The following is a 17108-nucleotide window of genomic DNA, read 5'->3' on the forward strand; positions in this document are numbered from 1 at the left end:
GGCCATTTTTATTGACAGGCCTCCCTACACATCCTGGGTTTGGTGCCATTTGGACCACTTTAAACTTTCAATGGAGTGGAGTTGGTCATCTATGAATCTTTACTTTTAATCGCTCTATTTGTGTTTGTCATACCTATATTTTAAAATGTTCTTATGTCATTAATTATATTAATTCATGCAACAGTTCATCCACACAGAAATCAGGATCTGGTAAAAAGTATTGTGTAAGCTACAGTTTGACTCTGTTTCTGCTTTCTCACTAAGAGTGTTTTAGATATAATGACAGAAGGAATCTTTTTTTTTTTTTTTCCCCCGTAAGAGATCAATATTAATGTGCACGGCCGCATTAAGCGAAACAAAACAGTCAGATAAGTCAAACTTTACTCAACTCATTCTTCCTGCTTCCTCCACTTCCGCACCATTGATTCATTAATGTTGAATTCTCACGCAGCTGCTCTATTCTCATGTTGTTGCAGTAAATTAATGACTAACCTCTGTTGTGGATGGATTATCTCAGTTGTTCTCCTGACTGAAGTTTGGTCCATTTACAGCATCCTGCCATGTGAATGCATTTGTCCCTAACCATCGGGAACCCTCATGTTAACTTTTATCAAGTGGAAAAAAGTTAGCGTTCAGCCTCCAGCTTCACTGTTTATGCTATGCTAACATAGCTGTGTCGCTAGCGATCACGTAGCACAACATTATATACCAGGTAGTCAAAGTTCAGTAACCCTACAAACGTCACTGCTGTTTAGTTTTCTGTCTTCATTTATGCTGGAAGTAATAGCAGAGCTGTACGTTTTAATTTTTTTCAGAAATCTCTCAGTCAGAACATGCTGTATCATGTTTAGGTGGAGACTACTTCCTGCTAATTCCGTTTAATTTAATAAATTATGTTTTCATGGATGCCTGAATGTTAAACTTAATTGTTACACCTGGTAAAGCAGCAATGCTGATCATTTTATTAGAGATGAAAGAATTTAGACAGTTTTTAACTCTCAGTGATGCTGCAGTGTTCGTTTGACTTTGGGACCCGAAGAAGACGGAGTTTTGGACCCAGATTACTTGCAAAGCTCCTGACTACGGCAGCCGTAATGCTCCGACAATCCATCAAGCGGTGCGGCTTCGTAGCTTACCAAAGTCGTACTAAAACATTTTTTGAGAGATTTTTGAGCGCTGTGTACCACATAAAATCTGTTTGAGGTCAGGTCAACCAGAATTCATACACAAGGTGCACAGGATTATAAGGCGCACTGTTGATTTTTAAGAAAATTAAAGGATTTTAAGTGTGTCTTATAGGGTGGAAAATACGGTAAATAATAACATGTGATATTGTTTTTAATTCACAGTGATTTAGTGTGTTTGTGGTTTCAGGTACGAGAAGCAGCCCAAGCTCTTCTCTTGGCTGAACTGAGGAGGATCGGCCAGTCAGGACGCAAAGAAACCATTGACATGTGGGCTCCATACCTGCCCCAGTATGTCGACACAGTCAGCTCCCGTAAGTACCACAACTTTGTGTGCTAATCAAATCAATCATGATATGATGCGGTCCCTTTTATAAGCTGCCTTTATAAGTTCAAGGTATTTGTATCAGTATTGGTTACCACTACTACTATTAAAAAATTAGTACTACTACCAATTTTACTACTAAACAACCACTAAAAAATATCCACAGCAGTTTCCTAGCAGAATTTCTAAAAACAAAAAGGTATTCCGTCTCCTTCACTCTTGGCTCTCTGTAATCTCATAGAGAACTATAAGGAAGCTAAAATAACCTGTTTCAGACAAAATGAACTTGGAGGCTGAACCAAGGACCAACCTCAGTTTCTTTTTACTTTTTTTTTAAGTCTTGTTAATATGTTAAGATGACTTTTAAAGCCGTGTATAGCATTGTCCAGCTCATCTAAATTTTTAATGAATATCTCACAGTAGCTGCGCTTGAACTGCTCTGATTGGTGATTTCTTTCTGCAGCTGTCAGTGCCGTCTCTCTTTACCTCCGTCTCTCTCACTTTGCCACTCTGTCTCCGGCTCTGTCTATTCCCTGGTCTCCCTCTCTGTCTATAGTTAGACCTGCTGATGGGAAGAAAGGTGAATCTCTACCTTCTTTTACTAGAAACGGCGCTCTAAAATGCTGTGTGTGCGTGTGTTCAGGAGTCGCCCTGTGGTTGCTGAGGATGCTAAGGGTTTCTCGGGGGAACAGTTGCCGTGGAAACGGGCACCGGTCAGTGTTGTGTTACCACAGCAGTACCGCAGGCAGGGGTGGTGCCTATGTGGAGGGGAGTGATGGACTGGTGACCTCCAGGGATGAGGGAGAATGGAGGCGGGTGGAAAAGGAGGTTAAAGGGTCATTGAATTTGAGCTGTGTGCTGCATAGCAGGACTGGAAAAGGCAGAAAGATGACTCCTGCTGGTCCTGGAAATCCTGGACCTCCAGGGAACAGTCGGAGATGTGTTTGAATCCTCTGGCGACGTCCTCTGAACCCTGAGGCTCTTCTTGGATCAGTCTTTGGTTTACAGTAATTACCGCAACTTAAAACCCAAACTTTTTTCTCTGCACAAAACCCATTGATTAAGTGATTAAATGATTTTCTACTGTTAGTAAAGATGTAAAGATGCTGACCAGCACCTTCAGCAGAACACATCTCAGAAATTTGGGTCTGAGAGTTTTTCATCAATTACCATAAGTCATTTACCGTTTGTCCTAGAGACAAAAATCTAACTATTTTGGAAACGAGAGGACACGATAGTAGCTGACAATATCAGCTACTATCCATGTTGTTGCTATTTGGATGGCTATGACCACCCCTACCATGGAAATTACCTCAGTAGGTTACTCATGTGTATGTTTCTGACCAAACTGTCAGAGTGCACGAGGGTGGGATGAGACCTTTAGTGAGACCTGTGCTATCTGACCAGTGTGGTAGAGAGTCGCCTGTATTTATCTGTTAGGCTTAAGTGCAGAGGAAATGTCACTGAGCCGAGTCCCTCCGTCGCAGCAGGGAGCCAACTTGACAACACACACACACACACAAACAGCAGCAGCCGTGCCTGACCTTTCAGCTCTCCTGGAAGTGTTTAAAAGGCTTTAACACGGAGAAAACAGGGGCTGTTAACCTCCACTCAGAGGAAGAAATTAACTGTCCACAGAGTCTCCATCATCACTGCTGTGATGGTGTGGAGCCGCACATTGTTTTGGGAAAGTAGTTTTATCATCAGAAAGTGGCTGCATGGAGCTGTTTACCTGCAGACGGGAGGTCTGGTCATATCCGGAAAGCCATGAGTGGCAAAGCTGCTGTTGACAATTAAAACAAACAAACAAAACTGAAAAGAGGTCTTTCATAGCTACAGGAGCTGTGAGGCAGGGTACTGAGGGACCACACACACACACACTTAGCTCTCATATTCACACACACTTCATTAACCAAAGTCCCTGAGCTTTGTTCCTTGTCGCATGATCACATGCAATTTTCAGGGTCAAATGGTGGATATGTGAAGCAGCTGTTTCTTTGATCACTGAAGAGCACTCCGTTTCCCCCTTTTCTCTCTTGCTCTTCTCCGTTGTTGCTCCTCAGTCTACCTCGAACATCCAGATTGTTACTTTTTTTTTAAAACTCCAATCAACCTGCTGTTCAAAGTCTCCTTCTCCCCCCTCTTTCTTGCGTCTTCCCTTTTTCCCTTCATCCTTTCCTACACATTTTTCCCAGCTTTTCTGTAAATGTAAAATAGTCACACTGAAAACCCTGTTTCTTCATGTTCAAGAGCATGAAAGTGTCTAAAAATTTAACCAAAATCATGATCGTCTCTTACATGTAATTCACTAATTCTTAGTCCCTAAAGATGGTCAGTAATATTGCCTAAATCTAACCAAGTAGCAGCTTGGTTAGATTTAGTGAGTAGTGAGTGGTTTTTAGTCCCATAATCTAAAGGAGTCTTTACTTCCTAAATCTAACATATTACTCTTTACTTCCTAAGTCTAATTGAGTAGTTTTTACTTCCTAAGTCTACGGAGTAGTCTTTATCGACTAAATCTGACATAGTAGTTCCTAAATTTACTGGAGTAGGTTTTAGTGCCTCAATCATCCATCCCATTTCTCTTCATCTCTTCATAAACCTTTTTTCCTCTCTTCTTTTTCTTCTTATGTCTAAAACACAGAATCAAGCAAGCAGAAACATTGCAGTGCAAAGTTAAAATATCGGGACTACAGTACAACAATAGAGGCTGAAGATGAAACTCCCTTGCATCATCTTATATAAGACAGATCTGAACTAAAAATATTCCAGTCATCCTTATGTGAGTCCTCCTTTAGATGAATCTCTCCTCAAAATGATTTAAAACTATAGTGAAAGAGCAGTAGAGGTTGGGAAACAGGAGGCCCTGCTGTGCCTTGAAGAACAGGAAGTGTGGGTCTCAAACACGAATACAGGGAGCAGCAGTCAGAAGAAACGAAGAGAAGGAGGACAAGGAGGAGGAGGTCCTGGAGGTTAACAAGGCATGCTGGGAGCAATGTGTCATGGCTGACATGACAAGCTTGACCTTGGAGCAGGGCAGAACGCCTCCTTCTCCTCCCCTCCTTCTTCTCCCCTCCTTTTCCTCCCCTCCTTCGCCACCCCTCCTCCACTTCCCTCTCCTCCTCTTTCTTCTTCTCCCTCAGCTCTTGTATCTCTCATTGTCATTCTTCCAACCAGGACAGTTAAGTTGGAGGTTATAGCCCAGCTGGTGTGCACGATGTGTGTGCTGGAGATGCAGAACACGAGAACTGGGCCACCTTCAGGCCAAGCAGCAGCCTCGAGGGTCACAGACTGTATATAAAAGATGGATGTAACCACCATTATCTGTGGCGTGAAACCGCCTGCTCAGAGAGGGAAACATGCAAATAGAAACTGAAGCGAGGGTTGTTTTTTTTTTTTCTTTTTTTTTTTGTCTGGTTTTTTTGTTGTTCTTGTTTTATTTCGCTCTCCGCAGGCCTTTTGTTCATTCACAGTAAAACATCAGTTATGTTTTAATTAAATCCAATTAAGTTTTTATCACTTTAATACCAGAGACAGGTAATCAACTGCCGGGCTGTGTATTGGCCTTCTGTCACCGTGTGTGTGTGTGTGGGTGTGTGATACGAAGTCATTATGTCGAGCTGTCAGCTGTGTGTGTGAGCAGGTTAATTGAAACATGAAGCACATGTTAACCTGGATTAATCAATGTAATTACACACAGTGTAATTACAGTTAATTTTATTAGTGTATTGAAGAAGCCTTATGAAACTGTGCCATTTAACTTTTTCTTTTTTTGTTAATTACATTTTTTTCTTAAAAAAAAGAAGAGGAATATATTTCTTTGTTTTTGCTTTCTTCGTTTTTGATAAGCGTTTTGTGGTTGCGTCTCTATAATTCATTAAGCAGGCTGTTTTCCCAGAGATTAGCCCTGTGCCGACTCTGTTACCTTAAGCTGCTTCATTCATTAGCACAGTGTCATTCATTAGTGCCGGCCGCTAATGAAAAGCCACTCTTAATTGCCAACAGAGAGATAAGAGCTAAATGAAAACACTAAATAAAAGCGTGTCCCTGTCCGTGTGTTTCTATTCATTCTGCTTATACGAGGACGTCCAATAAGCCTTTATTTGCTGCATAACCAGAGCAGTTAACCTGATAATAACAATAATGAGGACCAGAACAGAAACTCGCAGTGGAGAGCATCCTGACATACAGACATTCAAACCATTACGCTGATGGTCGGTGACATCAGTGAGCCTGATCTCATGGCACAATGTGAAATGGTCACGAATAACCTGTTTGGTCACGTTCACAGACGTGAAACTAACTTAAATCAACTGGTTTGTTGCTTATCTGCAGTGTGTGCGTTGTTTTATTTTTACCAAACCATCAACTTTCTGTCAAAGTAGTTTATATTGATTAAATCTAGTGGTGTAGTTATTATTGACTACATCTAATAGGGTTTGGTTTACTGCTTAAATCTATCGGCGTAGTTTTTACTGTGTTAAAGTAATTGCATAGTTTTTCTGTGTAAATCTATCAGAGTAGTTTTTATTACTTAAATCTGTCACAGTAAATTTTATTGACAAATTTATCTTATTGGCTTAATCTAAAAGATTTGAGCAGTAAACTACATTCTACTGGGGTACTTTTTACTGCCGAAATTTAATAGAAACATTTTTTTTCTGAATCCAGTGGGGTAGTTTTTAATGGTTAAATTAACGAACTGCATGTTTGTTTGTTTGTTTGTTCGTTTTACCTGCCCAGTAACTGCAGATGGAGGCTAGCTGATAGCTAAATTAACATTGTTTCCTTTTATGTGATTAATGTACTTTGGTCCCTGAAACAAATAAACATAAAAATCTAATGGCTTATTTTTTTAGTGCGTAAATCTATCTATGTTCTCTTTATTGCTTAAATCAAATAGAATACGTTTTAGTGCCTTAATCTAACACAAGTTAAGTATTGCTGTCTAAATCTATCAGAATAGTTTCTAATGCCTCGCTGTAATGAAGTGGGTAGGGGCACAGTAGTTTTAATGTGCTAAATCTCACTTAAATAGATTTTAGTTACTAAATAATAATGCACACAGATTCAGTGAGTTCATTCTTACAGTGGCTCTCTTTTCGAATCAGTAACTTTATAATTGCTATGATGCGTTTAGGGGAGATGTGTAAATTATATCTATAATAGTAACCTGGGTTGTGCTCGTTGGACGGACTCTGCAGTGAACTGTTTTGTCTCTTTCTCCTCAGCTGGAACAACCACCGACACTCCCCCTCCAGCCCTGCCGCCACCAGAGGCTCAGCCAGTAGAAACCAAGGCTCCTGAGGAGGAAATGGATGTCACTGATGATGACATTACAGCAGGTAAGAGCACAAATTTCTTTCTAAGCAGGGAAAATAGGATTAAAGTACGCACACTTCTTTGGTATTCTTTGTTTTTTTTTTTTTTACCCATCTCAGGAGTAAATGATAGAAACTGTAGAGCTGCAACTTGGTTGGTCGTGGTTTGAATTGGTCGTTCGCACACTCATCAAGTTGCCTTAGACTGACTGTAAACATCTAAAAATAAATGCTTTGAATGCTTTCACTGCTAGCTGGAACCAGAAATTTTAGTTGGTTAAGCTCATTTTTCTTATGGTATACTGGGAGTGTGCCAGGTTTCCAATTTTTTGATGTGATGGGCTTTGTAACTGTAGAAGTTAATGATTTTAATAATAGCCTACTGCGTCTATTTAAGTGGGTACACACAGGGTACAGTGTTCCCTCACTATATCGCAGTTCACCTTTCGCGGCCTCGCTTGTTGGGATTTTTTGTGAATTGTGAAGACCAGGCCATTCATTTATTTAAACGCAGAGATCCAAAGTGTAATTCTTAGCCAAATGATATAGATGAGAGAAAAAGAAAGAAGGAACGTTACTACTGCTGAGCTACCTATTGAAGTTTTGCAGTCATGTGTAGTGGCAATGTTGGATAAAGTGGATCAGGATCCAGTTGCACAGGTACGACTGGTCTGCAATCATCTGGCAACCACTGGTCATGAGACTGCATTGGGCTCAGGAAGGTCATCTAGTAACTGGAAGGTTGGTGGTTCAATCTCTGCATGCCACAGTATCCTTGGGCATGATACTGAACACCACTATGCTCTGCAATTCGTTCATTGGCATGAGTGCTCAATTAGAGTAGAACAGGACTGTATAAGACCAAGTGCATCTACTGTTTATTCCAGTTGTTAAAAGTTGCTGGTTGCTTTGGTCACTAGCATATTGCAGTCGTAGTTTAGAAGGCAGTGACAGCTTTGTCTAGAACAGGGGTGTCAAACTCAAATACACAGTGGGCCAAAATTCAAAACTGGAACAAAGTCGCGGGCTAACGTTAATATTTATTGAAATATATTTATTCCTCCACATATAAGAATGAATCTTTTCTTATGGACTCGAACACGTTTTGCTGAAAAACTGAATATGGAACAAGCAAAGCTTAATACTAAACAATATATATATTAGCTGTATAATACCAGTAGGCCAGCTCTAATAGTAATTTGGTATGGCTTCGCGGGCCAAATGTAATTAGGCTGCGGGCCAAATTTGGCCCGCGGGCCAGAGTTTGACACCTATGGTCTAGAACGTCCAGCTGCTTTTTGAGCAAAACTCTGAAAACTGTCCTAAAAAAACCCAGCAGCCTAGCTATCTCTCTGTGATGTAAAGTCAGCCATAATCAGCCAACGAGGCCGTGTGGATGCTGACCTCCAAGGAAAGAAAGAACAGTGACCACACTCTGCAATCTAATGTGAATCTTGTGTGTGCAGATTAAAATTTCAGCAAATACCCCCGCAGTATTTGACAAGGAAATTAAAGTCTCTTGAAGCATCCCTGCTTTGTCCCATGATCACAAGCTGAAACCCATTTTGTACGATGCTGTAGCTTTAACCTCTTCAGACTTTCTTCTGTTCCTCGTGAACCTCTCTGGTGTTTGAGGATTAAAATTAAGGGCTCATTTTTCCCCTCTGTGACCTGAGAAGTCTCATCTGGTTTGATTCCAAAAAAACATGAAGAAGTCATTTATTATTTATCTCCAGCTGAATTCAGGTGTTTTGCTCTGCTGACTCTGAGTGGAGGATAAGCATTAGTGTTTGTGTGCACGCATGTCCTAATCAATGCCTGCGTGTAATACCCGTGTACTGTGACCTGCATGGTGTTAAAAGCAGTTTAGTGTAGCACACACACACACACACACACACACACACACAGTAAGGTGAGAAGCACTTCTCCCCAGGAAACGACTCACACCTGCAGTACAGGTAGAAAAACACACATGCACACACTTTCCAGTCCATTTATCCTTGCCACATTTTCCTGAATGTTTAACTGTGACAGACACACACATAGAACGATTCTCCACTCTAAGATAAGCACATTTAAGCACTGCATTTCTATTTTTCTTCCTACACATCAGCAGTTTTTGCATCCAGAATCACAGAACAATAAAGCAGGATTGACTCATTTGTCTAAATATTTTAAAGACATTCATTTCTGTAATAAAGAAAAAAAAAAACCCAGTGCCTAACGCTGTCTCACTGTCTGCACCACCTTTTTTCCTCTTCCCTCCATCCTCCATCCTTCTCTCAGACCAGTCAATATCACAGATGTGTCTGACAATTTATCATTTCTCTCAGCTCGTTTTTCTCTTATTGACAGCTGTGTTGGTTTTTTCTCTTTTCATTCGGTCTCTGCAGGATTAAATCTGTTAGCAGAAACCTCAAACACAGAGCAACCTGAACCTTATTCTTCTGTGGAGGAAGAACTTTTGCCTCTTTGTTTCTTTTGTGGTTTTTATAATTGAACTTTTTAACATTTTTATGAATGAAAGCACTCTCCATTTGGAAACCTCTCATATAAAGATTTTCAGTGTATATAAACTCACTACTTGGATTTCTACACGGTATTTAACATTACCATGTACCAAAATTGCAGTTATAATTTGAATGGGTTCATATGAAAAATGATGTGTGTAGGGCTGTGCGATGAGACCAAAATCTCATATCCTGATATAATCATATACATCCATCGTCCGATAACGATATAAATCACAAAAATTTAACATCTTCTGTAAGTTCTGTAAATTTCGGGCAGCTCGACTTGCGTGAAGTGTTTCCAGCTGGGTGTCGTGTACCTGGAGTTGAGCGTTTAACTGATGCATGAAACTGAATATTTTTAGACATAAGTTGTAACGGCCGCCGCTTTCTTTGTGAGTATTTATTACACAGCGTGCTGTGGGGAAAAGCCTGTTCTAACGTTTGAGTCTAAGGTTTATTTTTTAGCACCTGGCGGCTCTTTAATTGCTTCTCATTCGTAAATACTCTGCATACTCTTTCATGTGATTCAGTTTATTTTTAAACGTCTCGAAAGGATCTTGAGCTTTATTGTGAAAGGTTTATGTGGAAAATAAACAAGCGGACACGCGATGGTTTTACCGTCATTGTTGCTAAAGACTTCACATAAAACAGGCGCTTGTCCGTCAGTAGTGTGGTTATATAAAATATAAGAGAAAGAGAGAAATTGTGAAGTCTGCACAGAGTGGAACATTTTGTCTGCATGCGGTCTGTCATTTCTGTTCCTGACTTCCTGTTTTCCTCGTGTGCTCTGTGCAGCTTCACGAAACTTTTACAAAAAAAACACATGACACTAACTCGATGGAGCTGCACCACTGATTTCACTCTGTGACGCTTATTTCCATCTCTATGTTTTTATACTTTGACTCTATCAGAGTAGTTTGAATTATAGTGCAGCAAAAAAAAAAGGAAAAAAAACTTTAAAAAAAACATAATTTAGGCTTATCCCATCAAGCATCATAGCTGTTCATGCACATACAGACTACACTAACACATACTGACTTAATGTGCAGTGTTTTTATGTTCAGTCTTACAGCTTTACGTGGAGCTTTATGGTGAGCAGTGGTACTGTAATTGTTTAGCTCATGTCAGGAAAAATTGTGTACATGCCCATGTGCAATATTACATTTTACTTCAGATACTTGGTAAGATGATTTTGTGGGTTTTATTGTTTTATTATAGCGTTTTTGTGTTTTGTATAGACAGAAATAGCCATTTGAGGTTGTGGGAACTCGAGGTTTTCGTCATGTTTTGGATTTGGTAGGAGAAAATATGAGTTGCGAAAATGTGAAGCAAATGAAACGAGTGAAGGGGAAAAAAGAGAAAGTGGACGAGACAAAGGGGAGAAAACAGAGATGTCTACAGCAGCAAAATCACTTGGCTCCAGGCTGTTTCCACGGCGATAGACTCATCACATCAGTCTGCTGTCACACACTTGCACACACAAACACCAACATGTACACACACCAGGATGTGCAGGTGAGAACATTTGTTGCTCAGTGCCACAGCCACACGCACGCACGTACACACGCACACACACACATGCACACACACAAACCTGTAATTATGTCCGTTGCAGTGTCAGGGGATGTCATTAGGATCCACAGCCTCCCCTCTCTCTCACACACACTCACTTGAATTTAGTTCATTAAATCTCTGATGGCATGGCATTTTGGTGGGAAAACATGCCCAAGAATCTAAACAATTAAAGTAAGGTCATTTGTTGTTATTGTAATAAAAGAATTCCTACATTTCACTATGTTATGCTGTGTAAAGCAGCCCTATGGGCCCTGGCTATTTCCTGAATGACTGCAGTCTAGATGATCTCTCAAAAAACTTCAGTCCCACTGCCAAATCTTTTACGCAGAGGTCGTCCTTCAAAACGTGTCTTTTTGACTTTTTGTTATGAATTTAGTTTAGCTTGTTAGTTTCCAGACCCTGAAGCAAGATGTAGGAAAATCATTACAGAGAACCCCACATAACCTGCTAAAAGCTGACTCAAAATTTTGTAGTCTCAAAAAACACATACTTTCGTGCCTCATCAGGAAAGCTGTCATTATTATTATTATTTTTTATTTTTTGCAGCTCTAATTTTTTCAAGTCTAAAAATTTTTATTTTAGTTAAGTAAAGCTTTTTTTCACATCTAGTTTTAGTTAACTATAACCTCGATACATACTGTCATTCTAGTAAGCTAATTAGTTTGTCATAAAGCACAAATATAGAATGCCCCACCTGCAGTAATCTTGGGTTAATTCTGAAATACCATTTTATAATTATATAAAAACATGGATTTGATAGTTTTACATCAACAGCTAAGTGTGTTGAGATCCTGTGGGTGTCTCTCTTGGTTTTGCACTGTCGTTCAGTGGTGGGTAACCTGGAACAGTCATTTGTTTCTACACTAGAGGGAAGTCTGCCTCTACTAACTGAGAAATAAGCGCACCCATGGATTTTGATGAAGGGGATGACCCCAGGCAGGTCAAAGGTTGTTGGTGGATGCAGCCCCAACACCCTCCGTTCCTCACACACTGAACCACTTTCACTGCTGGGCAGTTTTGCCCTGCTGATTGCTCCCAGTCAAAGTCATTCAGTAAAATTAAATGAGTGGTTTTATACATTATGCAGCTGTTCTTGCATTACTATTATAAAATATTTCTATGAGTTTATGAGGAGGGAAGGTCAGGACAACAGAGTATGAAGGGATTTCTGTCCTCTCTTACCATTTTGAGGGGTCCACAGCAGCGGTGATCGAGGTCAGAGGTCAAAGGTCAGGCTGACCCTCACCTCTCGGCATCATTAGCCCAGCTTTGATTTGGTTATCTGAAACGTCAGCCTCCCTGGCTAATCTAATACCCGAGCCTGGAGGTCGTTTGGGTCAGATCACATTTCTCCTCAGAACAGATTGAACTTATGGGGAGATAAATGCTTCGAGCCGCCACTCCGAACGCGGTGATTGTCTCAGACAGTTGTGTCCCTACTGTGTTACACAGTGAGGGACCCAGCTGGTGTATGAGGATATTATTGTATTACAGGTAGTCCAAATATTAATAATGTACAGGAATGTATTTCTGCCGGCTGTGGAGTGGAAACAGTACTGCAGGAAAGATGTGGTGCAAATACCACGGCCTCTCTTGGCATCTGAAGGCTGCTGTTAAAATTAATTTAAGCCGAGCAGTGAAAAGTTATCACCAGAGAGGCGTGGATACTTCATTCACTTGTTTTTAATGTTACAGCAGATTTATTTCAGAGTAGTAAAGCTGTAATATTATACAGTATGGTACCATAAAAGTTTGGTTACAGTGTGAAACACACACTCTCCCACCTTCACACACCCCACCCTGCCGAGTGTGTGTGACTGTCTCTGTGTGTGTGTGTCATGGTTTATGAATGTGTCACAAAGATAAAGCGCTGGCCTAGGGGTGTGTGTGTGTGTGTGTGTGTGTGTGTGTGTGTGTGTGTGTGTGTGTTTTTGACAAGCTGTCAGCCCACAGTCTGACCACAGATGTGAGGTCAGTTTGTTCCAATTTCTTAAACCTGAAAACTTGGTAACGGTTTTGGGCAGTTTCTTTAAATTTCACACAAACGTTCACTTGGTGGTTGAAGATCACTGTGATCTTACGAAACAGTATTTATATGGGCTCTCCATTTGTATTATTCTCCACCTGATGAATGGGACTATGTGAGATTATGGGCGTAGTTGGGATAAAATGAGCAGTTGTGCTATAAAGTGCCCCTCATGTGGTAAAACTCTTTACAGTTGCTTGGAGTCATGTTTGTCAGCTTAGGGTCGCTCACATGGTCTGCTTTTGTCAGCACATGGGTCCCGACTTGGAAGGGAACGCTGAATGGTGATTGTTTGAGAGCTTGGTATGTACTCTCATATCTTCTGTAAAACTGATGATGGATCTGGTGATTTAAAAAATCAAATATTGAAATTGGTTTTAAGGATTATTGGCAAGTTTGCAACAGTCTGCCATATGAGTAGATATTGGAGTGTGTGTGTGTGTGTGTGTGTGTGTGTTGTGAATGCATAGATGGCATGGTCCTGTTTCTTGGTCACTCAGACTGGTATTCTCCAGAGAAAGTTGTGAACCCACTGAGGTGAGACGGATCTTGATATAATAAGAAAATCTTGTAATGGACCTGAAACGAGCTGAGCTGGGTGAGATGTACAATATTAGTGATAAAAATCTGCTGCAACTTAAAAATATTTAAATTTCTAGGACTAAAGAAACATAGATGGAGAGACAGTGAGCCTTTGTGGTGTTTTCAGCCCCGTGGGCAGGTTCAGATGGTATTACTGATCAGATTGATCAGTTTAAAGCTTCACCTCAGAGGATGAGGTCTTACACTCATCACAGAAATACACAACACAAAAAGTGTAATCGGATTATATGGAAATGGCCCCATATGTAGATAAAGGGAGAGATGGAGAAAGAGAGGATGAGTGATTTTGACAGTACATGTCATGCCAATATTCACAAGTATTATTTTGTAAAGTGATTTCAGCTGCCTGTGTCGAGCAGTGACTGCTCATTTAGAGAAGTAGTAGAAAAACTAGTAAACTGTATGTCTCACAAGACAGTTTTTTTTTCCTCATGCAGAAAAGGTACAAGAATGAAGGATGCATAAATCAGGCAAATGTTACAGAAAAGGGGCAACTTTAAAATGTAAATCCTCAATAAAAGTCTATCAATTTCCATATTAATTATGACCATTTCTCATAGACTGCATACTAAATAAACAATGCTTTGGGGAAAGATGGAAAAATAATAACTATCAGTATTTATGGATACTCGTTTCCAGAGCCAACTAGAGGTACGTTGAAATGTTGAGGTATTATTTTGAGGTTGTTTTTTCTTCTTTTTTTTTTTCTTTTTTCTTTTTTTTAAACGCGTGAATACAGCCAAGGAAGCATAACAGATGATTTTTCTTCAGTGACTTGAGAGTAAAGGCCATTACATTAGCCATGCCTATACAGCTAGTACAAACAAGAAATTATGTAAATAAGAACAACTTTACTGTGACTTTGAATGAATTTAAGTACAGTTGATGTGAGCACATTGAGCAGGTGGGAAGCAAACAGAAGTAACGTTAGCTGCTAATGCTAATTGGTTCCTGTTGTTGCTGAATCAGTACTCATGTCAATGGTTACTTTATGAAATCATAATATCTAAATCATATTTTCATTAAAAAGTGTTTTGAAAGCATAAACATTTACAGATAGGGATTTAAATCCATTTGTTCCACTTTTACTTGGAAGAAAAACTCTTCTAATCTATGGAAACTCCATTTTAAAGACGTGTATATAATTATAATATTTGAGGCTACATAACTGGTAGTAGTTTTTCTATCAGTGCTTTTGTCTCCCCTTCATGGCCTTGTCTGTATTTCTGTCCATATTTTTCCCATTCGCTCGCTCCACCTTCATCTTCCTGCTTCCACCACCGTTGGCAGTGATTGAGTTCATGAAAACGTTGTGTTCAGATGTTCCCAGATAATTCGTCTCCTGGCTGCTCACATCTGCTCGTTGTGTGTAATCAGGTCGGATTAACTGTCAGACGTCTTGAATTGATCCGACACTTCAGACTCGACACAACAAACTGTAAATCTGTCATCAAGCTCCTCTGTTATTTCTGCTCCATTTCTCTGCAATTCAGCAGCCATCGAGCTCTTTGATTGACAACAAACCAGTGATGGGATTTGTTTTTGTTGTTTTTATGTATTATTAAAGTAGGAGTCACAAACTAAACAATTCTCAAACTCCGAAGTACCAAAACTGATTTAATTTAACCTTTAAGTGACTGAGCAGTCATACATTTATATGTTGTGGTATTTTTTTTATAAACACAAAAGTATGTTTGACTCTTTGCCTTGGATTGTGGCTGCAAACTAGTGAAAGTGCCAGTGACAGTACAGCCTTTATAATATAATGGAAATATGAACGTTGCGTTTAATTACTGAATCAAAACAAGAACGTCATCATGAAAATGAAAATTGTGCTGGGCTGATGGTGTCTGCTGCAAAGAGCTTTATAGGTATAAGAAACACAAAAAGAACAATTAGAAAAATATAAAATAAAATATGACATCATAAATGTTCAAATTTTGTGGCTCCACGTTAAATAAACGTCGATTTTCTGCTCAGTCCAAGTTCAAATATGTAAAACGAAATGTGACTAGACGTTAAGAAATGAGAACATGTGCAAGAAGGAGCAAGTAAAAGTATCCATGCTAGACATAAATCTCATGTATAGTAAATGCAATACAAATTAGTCAACACTCAAAATGATCAATGAAATATTGATCTAGGATCTCTTTGCAATAGGGGACTCGACTCAGCTGGCTGCCAACACTTTGTATTCTGGTTATATTCCTGTATATAACCAGATGGGTGGTGAGTGCCTGTTTGTTTTTTGTTTTGCAGTGAAATGTTAGTCCTGCAGCAGCTACATCACTAATTTCAGTTTCCAGTCTGAGGTTCTGGCTGGACACTGACAGCAGTCATTAGCTCATGTAAATTGGCATCAGATTTGTGATTTTCATGGATTTATTATAGTCGATCACCACATTATTATGCATGTAGCTGCCAACTTCACTCCATTCATTTGCAGACTGGTAGCAGACTGACTCTGTCTTATTGCTGTTTTATCACCATCTTGACACGTCAAAGTTCATTGTACACAACAGCAATTATTCTGGTGGTGCTGCGATCGTGCCGCGGTTTTCCTTCGTGTGACTGAGGTTCAGGTGGATCATACATCAAATCAACATTTTTTTAATTGAAGATTTTTGGTTCTTGAACCAGTATCTAAGTTTGTTCAAAATCTAATCCAACTAAGGTGTTATGCTCCCAACATTAATTGATTTTTTTTATGGATTTTTTTTGTCTATGCGTCTCTTGTGTGGCCCTTCTTTAAGTCAGCCCAGACCTGAAATGTAGCCTACCTGCATCCTCAAAGTTTGACCATTGCTTTCTTTTCAATCAGTAATTTAAGATTTAAATGTTCCAAATATCTGGGATTAAGTCAGTTTTTTTCCTCCATTTAAAAAAAAAAAAAAGAAAAGAAAAAAAGAAGGACCCCCATCCTCCATTTGTGGAGAAAATCGTTTTCCTCTACCTTCTCCAAGTTGTGATGCTTTTCATTTGGCAGAGCTGAAATCTAATTCTGTCACATGGCTTTGATTCATCTGTGATCGAGAGGAGAGTGTGACCAAGGCACGGTGGCTTTAATAAAAAATAATTTCTCCTTTATGAAGACGCTGTGCAATGGAGGCCGTCCACTGTCTCTGCATTAGTGAAATTAACATCCAGACTCATTTTTCAGACTGCTCCATTAACAGCATGAAAGTGACAGCTGCAGAGGACCGAAAGTATTAGCTGTATTAAAAACCTGTCGGAGGGGAAATTAAACTACAAAACAAACACATAACTGATAATGGAGGATTAAAAAATAAGACCTCAGGCTCTCAATATTGCCAAACTGTACTTTCATACAGTGTGACTGAAATATGAAGTGCGGAGAAGTTAATGTGATTGGGAGGAGGAATGGGAGACTCCTTCATGTGTTTACTCTGCATCTATTTCTGCTGAGAAAGCAGTAGAGAATGCTGGGAATAATAATAATAGTAATGATAATAATAATAAAGTTGTACAGGCCACGCCTGGGTCAGCCCTAGCCATCAGATCAATGTGATGTGGTTAAGTGTTAAATGATAGCGACCCAGC

At 39.7% G+C, this 17108-nt stretch overlaps 1 protein-coding gene across 3 annotated transcripts in view; it reads left to right on the plus strand.

The window, feature by feature from the left end:
* Nucleotides 1-17108, plus strand: part of wdr7 (WD repeat domain 7) — a 103720-nt gene that overhangs the window by 43678 nt on the left and 42934 nt on the right. For all 3 annotated transcript variants that reach the window (XM_087843488.1, XM_006782092.3, XM_006782093.3), the window contains 2 exons: nucleotides 1375-1498; nucleotides 6741-6854. In XM_087843488.1, the coding sequence (XP_087699614.1) occupies nucleotides 1375-1498; nucleotides 6741-6854 (238 nt within the window). The remainder of the gene's footprint in view (nucleotides 1-1374; nucleotides 1499-6740; nucleotides 6855-17108) is intronic.

The sequence above is a fragment of the Neolamprologus brichardi genome, chromosome 7 (genome assembly GCF_056152115.1).
Source record: "Neolamprologus brichardi isolate AB-2024 chromosome 7, ASM5615211v1, whole genome shotgun sequence".
Lineage (NCBI taxonomy): Eukaryota > Metazoa > Chordata > Actinopteri > Cichliformes > Cichlidae > Neolamprologus > Neolamprologus brichardi.